Source organism: Chenopodium album, chromosome 5, assembly GCF_948465745.1.
Source record: "Chenopodium album chromosome 5, dcCheAlbu1.1, whole genome shotgun sequence".
NCBI lineage: Eukaryota > Viridiplantae > Streptophyta > Magnoliopsida > Caryophyllales > Amaranthaceae > Chenopodium > Chenopodium album.
Window position 1 is genome coordinate 4868161 of NC_137838.1, and position 7218 is coordinate 4875378.

General features: G+C 32.4%; 1 protein-coding gene across 1 annotated transcript; it reads left to right on the top strand.

Annotated features, from left to right (window-relative positions):
- The first annotated feature begins 4485 nt into the window (after positions 1–4485).
- Positions 4486–5690, top strand: LOC145630150 (uncharacterized). Its single transcript, XM_081682399.1, has 2 exons — positions 4486–5013; positions 5125–5690. The coding sequence occupies exons 1-2, from the start codon at positions 4696–4698 to the stop codon at positions 5182–5184; spliced, it is 378 nt and encodes a 125-aa protein (XP_081538525.1). The 5' UTR covers positions 4486–4695; the 3' UTR covers positions 5185–5690.
- Positions 5691–7218: the final 1528 nt, after the last annotated feature.

A 7218-nucleotide genomic window follows, 5' to 3' on the forward strand; every position in this document is an offset into this window, starting at 1 on the left:
CTTCTTCAAGTTTCTCCTTGTAATTCATCTCTCCAGGAACTTACTCAGCAAAGTTATCTGCTTGCACGTGAGAACCTTGCTCTGATACCAATTGTTAGTTGAGACGAACACTATAAGAGGGGGGGTGAATTGTAGGTGAGTTCCTAGTGACTACTTTTTCAACTATAAAACAGAATAAAACATAAACTTCAATGCACACAGGATTTTACCAGGAAACCTTCTAGTGCCCAACTAGAAGTAAAACCTCGACCCTACCTTAGGGATTTCAAACACAAACAATTCCACTATAATAGGGCAAACACCAAGTTACAACCTATTATAATCAAACCTCTACTCACAAGTTCCTGAACAAACTTGCTACAGAATATGACTCTATTTTACCCAGTCTAAGTCCCACACTTAGACTCTCTCTCGTACTCCCTAAGTACAGGCTTTCCAACTTCTCAACAGAAGCTCTCTCTCTGTATGCAATGATAACAAAATCACTCACACCCAAATAACCCAAACCAATTACAAGTAAAACACTTAGTATATGATAGGCAAGCTATGCATGAAACCCGAAACTAATATGACAAGATGATAAGCTTGGCAAACTTACACAATTAAAGCTCTGTAAATTCTTCACGCATAAAACTCACAAAAACCTCAACTCCTTTTATTCTCTACTATTTATACACGTATTACTTGTATAGAAAGTAGGTTTTCTTAAAGATAAATAAGTTAAACTTAACTTATCTTTTCACACGGTTTTTATGTAAATTATTAGAAGAAAATCTTTTCCGAAAAACAAGATAGAAAGATTGAGTTAAAAAGTATAATATCTTTTTAACAAACCGATTTTAAGAAATAAATGTTTAAAGAAAATCTTTTTCGAATTATATCTTTTATTTTTTCCGATTTTAATTTATTTGCCAAGCCAACTTGTCACGCTTCTAATAGACTTCATGCATATCCTACTTAACATATTTAACAATGAATCTACAAGATAAAATCTTAACTAAGTCATTGCCGCGCTTGTACTGGTAGGTTTACTTGAGCTTCACGCTTACTAAGTTCCTCCAAAGATCTTAGTCAGCCATCTTCAAGTTCCTGTTAGGGAACTCAGTTCCTGTGAGGGAACTATTCTTCTGTTTCGAATAACCTTCTCAAATAAAGAACTTCTTCAAGTCTTCTTAGTTTCAGTTACATCTTCCATCTCTAAGATCAATTTCACCTAAACTAAACAAACACTTGAAAAACCTTTATTAAATGAGTTTGCTGTAGTTTAAGTTCCTCATCATCAAAACCTTTAAACATCAACAGACTTAATTACTAGTTTACCACAACGCTTGAAAAAGAACCACAGGCTATATGATCAAATTTAAAATTAATTTCTAGGATATTAACTTGGTAAAATTACCTTTAAAGTTGCATAAGAGTAAATATAAATACATCAAAGTATATGATAATAAGGGCATGTTCTCTTTGACTGAACTCAACTGAACTGAATTGAACTGAATTGAGCTGAACTGAACTGAATTGAGCTGAATTGAACTGAACTGAACTTAAATGAATACTCCGTATTTTATAAGAGAAAGAAATTAGGAGCTGAACTGAACTGAGCTGAACTGAACTGAACTGAATTTCAACGTAAGAGAACAGGCCCGCCTACAGAACAAATTTAAAAGATACCTATCTGTTTTAATTGAAACATTCTCACTGTCTCACTCCATTCCTATTTATTTTCCCTTAGTATTAGCTAATAAAGTCAAAAATTAAAAATTGATCATTAATTCTTGCTAACAACTCCATATTATAATATTATAATTATGTGACTATGTGAGAACTTGTTGGATTTCTCTTGTTGTATTATATTGAGTAAAATTTAATAATTTTTACGTGTTTTAGAGATCATAATTAGTGAGAAGGAAAAAATTAATTGGGACGAAAGGTAAGAATATTCCATATTTCATCATTCCTAAAAGATTGTCGAGAATCCTACAATAAGTCAAATACAACCAATGACTCAAGTTGACTAAAATTTGCTTTAAAAGCAAATAAAAAATACTACCTCAAATTTTTTTTAGTTGTGACTTTGAAATATTTTATGTATTTCTCAAATAATACTTTAAAGTTACAACTTAAAAAAATCAGAGGTAATATAACAAGATATACCTAATAAAAAAAAGAGAAAATTTGTAAATAATAATCCTAACTAATTTATACTCCGTAGTGCTGAGACCAAATTAGAGATGATGAGAAAATTTGTAGTGTACACCAGCTAGACTAGGGGCACAAGCAGTTTGAGTAACTAAGCATTTTTTTTGAGTTTGATGTATGGATTGTTGAGTTGAGACTAGTGAGAGTAATGTTTACTCCTATATCCCAAAACCAAAAATTTCACCTAATTAAAGCAAGTTATAGTGATGAGGTGAAAATTTCTACACGTTTTGTACTACGGATAGACTTTGGGGCACAAGCAATTTGAGTAATTCAATTAAAAGAGACATTTTGAAAAAACAGACTTGACTACTTGAAGTGTTGAAGTCGAGTCTAAGCCCCTGGCTTATTTATTACTCCGTATTTTATTCACTTCATGTTGCAAGTCACTAAAGTCTCATAAATAACTCAAACTCTACTCCTTATTAACGTACATTACTATTTTTCTTCATTTTCTTTAACTAACTTTAATTGTTTTAAAGAGTTGAGTTTCAAAAAAAAAAAAAAAAAAAGTTTACTTTTTTAAAAATTTGGTTAATACGAAGTAGGAGTTACCGAGTTGTGACTAAGAAAAGTGTTGAGTTAGAAGGTACGAGTTGTGAGGGTAAAATTTTTATTCCCAAACCATAACTAGAACTTTGTATTGGGCTAACTCAAAAAAAGGAACTAAAAAAAAAGCGAGACACATAGCATAGGTGTAAAAAAAAATTACAATCGTGTAGGGTATTGTTTGTTTTGTTTTTAGTAATTGTTTTATAAATATCAAAATATATAAAGTACCTCTAATTAATTGTATTATTGATAATAAAGTGTATTATTAAAAACATACCCATAGTCTAAGGGTCTGTTAACTTCAGTTTAATTTCAGTTCAATTTAGGGCTTGTTCATATTTACTGAACTGAGCTGAACTGAACTAAAGTGAACTGATTGGAGCTGAACTGAACTGAACTGAACTGAACTAAGCTGAAATGAATATTTTATGAGAGAGGGAAATTAAGAGCTGAACTGAACTGATTGGAGCTGAACTGAACCTGAACTGATTAGAGCTGAACTGAACTGAACTGAAAATAAGTAAATATGAACAGGCCCTTAGTTCAGTTTCTAATTTTATTCTCTTATAAAATATTGAGTTCAGTTCAGCTGTAATTAATTCAATTCAATTCAGTTCAGTAAATGTGAACGGACCCTAACCCAAAACATTAAATATAACTAAAAAAAATGTATGAGAATTTTTTTTTTTTTTTTTTTTTGAAAGAAACTAAAAAAATAGACTATGTATTTGCTACATCAGTATCCAATAACATTTGATTTTATGATTTCCTATTTTTTTTTTTTAAGTTTATCTTTCCTTGTTCAAATTAGTTGCAATGGTTTGATCGATGGATAATTTTGTAACCCATTCAACTTTTTTAAAGTTTCTTTTTTAGCTCTCTTCAAAAAAAAAAAAAAAAAAAAAAAATGTCTTTATTTGTTTTTTTTTTTTTTTTTTTTGAAACTAGGTGCAAACTTGCCTCAAACAGTCAAACGGTCAAACGCCACGTTTTAACCCCCACCAAACAGCATTTATGATGTTAATGATGTACGCCAAGGTCGGTGCTATTTAAAGTTGCATACAACTTCATTTTTACAAACTTCAACCATAAACCAGACAGAGAGAGAGTAAAAGAGATTAGAAAATGGAGAAGTTGTTAAGAATACTAGAGAAGATATTGAAGAAACGCAAGAATAGCAATGTCAAAAAACATCTTCCAGATGAAATCATAGCTCAGCACATCCTTCCACGCCTTCCCATCAAATCTTTAATCCGATGTAAGCTAGTTTCAAAGCAATGGGGTCGTAACGTCAATTTCATCCTTGATCATATCATATCTAGTAACCTTTCTACCCCTCTTGAGTCCGTCTTTATTCAATCTCATCATGATTTTTATCTTTACTTTAGTATTAATCTTAATATTGATGATGCTGAAAACAATATGGTTCGATTAAATCCTAATTTAGAAGGGGAGGGTATGCTTTATAATATGAAAATAATGGGGGAAATTGAATTGGTTGGATCTTCAAATGGGTTGGTCTGTTTAGGTGAAAATAATGCAAGATATTTCTATTTATATAACCTTATTACTAACCAATCTCACAAATTCTACCCTGGTGACTTTAATTTCTGGAATTCTTGTACAAGTGGCCCCACTACTTTCTGGGGTTTTGGGTATGTATCATCTATTGATGACTTTAAAGTAGTCAGGATAATTTTATCATATCAGAATAGAAGATTTTGCATTGCTCATGTTTATTCACTAAGGTCCAACATTTGGTCCAAAGTTGAATGTTGTATTCAGATAGATGATACCATTACAGGTCGAGCATATTTAGTTAATGAGACTTTGTATTGGGGTTTGATTAGAGGCCGAAGCCTCGCCTTCGATTTGGTCCGGGACACATTCGAATTCTTCCCTTATTTGGTAATCGATTGGCATCGGAGCAATGTGTTGTGTGTGATGGGAGGGTGCTTATCGAAATGTAGTTCATATTCTGAAAATGAATTGAAATTTGAGATTTTGAAACATCCTGGAAGGGTGGATTCTGTTGCTTTTTCATGTGATTTGGATGTCAAGGATTGTAGAGAATTCGTCGGGTTCACTAAGACTGGCAAAGTGTTTTACACTCGGAATTACCCAGGGGTGTTAGGCTTGCTTGATCAACGCTCTAAGAGAACACTTGCAACCTTCGATGCTCGGGAGATTCATATTGATATTCATACTCCTACCCAAAGATCACCTCATCCTGCTGCTGAATTACCCAATGAACCACTAGAGGTACATTCTATGTTTTATTTGTTTTAGTAATTTTCGTATTTTCAAGTGGTGAGACATTGAATAATTGCACATCCTTATGAATGTCTATTGATCATCTTTGTTTTAATGTAGGGGACTTGGCCGGTATATCATCTACCGGATCCGTGGCCTAGGGTTTATCGCATTGGCTAGAAGATGTCCAACCGGAGAATCCTCCTGGTCCGAACAACATATATAGTCGATCTAAGTCATCTAGATAAAGTTGTACTATCTCTAGTTTAATCAAACATGAAGTTCTATATCCGTGGCCTAGGGTTTATCGTAATGATGGTAGCATGAACTAATTTTGATGGAAGAAAGTATGGTGCTAACATGAAAAACTCAGATTTATTAGTCTGTATGTAACTTTTTGTTTATGCCATGATCCATCAACTGCTAAATGCTAATGCTACAACTTGTAACTTTTGTAATCTGTAACTTTTGCAATGCGGTTAGCCTCCATAACTTTATGCTACCTCTTAGATTAGTTAGACATGCTAGTAAAGCTTAGAATCTTATGATTACTTTTGGTTTGACTCGAATAAATCCACTCTAATTTCATACAAGTAATAATGATTTAAGGTCACACTTGGCTAATTAATCTCTCATTTCCTTCAAAGATAAATTAATACTCCATAGCAAATAAAGTTTTACTCTCTCATTTAATTCACCTAACTACAGCAATTTATAGTTGTTAAAAAAATAATAAAAAAAAAAAAACAGCAATTTATAGTGATGAGACGTACATCAATTTACTGTTAGACTTGGGGCACAAGCATTTTGACTAAAGTGAGGAAAAGAAGACCACGAAGGTCAACAAATAAAAAAGAAATCGATCCTACACTTGTTACAAATTTTCTTCAAGCAAATTTGCACTAAGTGGCTTTAACTACAGTACAATAAAAAGGTGACAAACCATAAAAACCGGAGAGAATATGCGTATGAGAGTATCCATCTTTACAAACGACCTGACTTTATTACTTACATTGGAAGAAAACAGTGACAATGGGGACTTGGCCAGTATATCAACCACAAGATCCCCTAGCCTTATATGTAACATTTTGGTATGACATGATTCATTAGGGAAGTGCTAGTGCTACGAGCCTACGACTAGTAACTTTCCAAATCTGTAACTTTTTCTATGCCGTTGGCCTCCGGAACTCTTTGTTACGTTAGTATGCTATGATTGTGATAATCAATGAAAAGGTGTAAATTTATGCTGATCGATGTGAATTACTTACAGTTCATAATCAGGCAAGCTTCCATGCTACTATAGTAAATTAGTAATATGCTATGTCTGTGTAATGTACTACGGTCCAAATCTAGTATGTGTTACGCATTTTGTGACTATTCCTTCTCTTCACTTTCATCTCCATAGTTAAATTATGTTTACAAACAACCTTCTTTAGGTAGTTTTTTTTTTTTTTTTTGGATAAATTCTTTAGGTAGTTTTTAATGGTAAAGTTATGAATCTTATTTTTGGAACTTTTTTTCTTAAGAAAAAATTACATCTTACATTCAAAGGATTCAACCACTTATTTATTGGGTGTATCTTTATTTATATTTTTTTTACTTTAAAGCAAATTTAAGTCAACTTGGGTCATTGGTCAGGTTTGACCAACCCTCGCAGGATTTTGGACAATCTTTTAGGACAGATGAAATACAAAGTGCTCCTTCCTTCAGTCCTAATTTATTTACTCCTTTTGACCTTCCTTCAGTCCTAATTTATTTACTCCTTTTGACTTATTTTTTAGTGTTTAGAGAGCCACATAGGCGGGAGTTAGAATCGATCTCAGGATTTCCTAAAATAGAGAGAGAAACTTTAAGTCTTTAACCGCTTGAGCTATCCCCCACTCTCACTCTTTTTGACTCATCATGGTGTCTAAAGCGCATTTAAAACAAAGATATCTCTATTACATGCACGTAACGATTTTAAAAGTCAATTTTTAAACAAGGTCTCACATAATTATATTAACAAGTTAATGTGGGCAATTTTTAAAGTTTGACTTAAATTTTATCTATTTTTTGACTTAAATTTTATCTATAGAGCAGCGTTTCAATTAAAAAAGTGAGGTGCTTTTAAAAATTCTACTTTACGTACTACTTCATTAATTGATTCAATTCATTTCCTCAACTACATTTGTCTAATAAAGGGGACAAATCAAAAACCTCGAATGAGAGTAACCA

Excerpts from the sequence above, each read along its gene's own strand:
- LOC145630150 (XM_081682399.1), top strand. The coding sequence starts at position 4,696 with ATGGGAGGGTGCTTATCGAAATGTAGTTCATATTCTGAAAATGAATTG. Across the intron at positions 5,014-5,124 it reads TACCCAATGAACCACTAGAG|GGGACTTGGCCGGTATATCA; the intron begins GTACATTCTATG and ends GTTTTAATGTAG.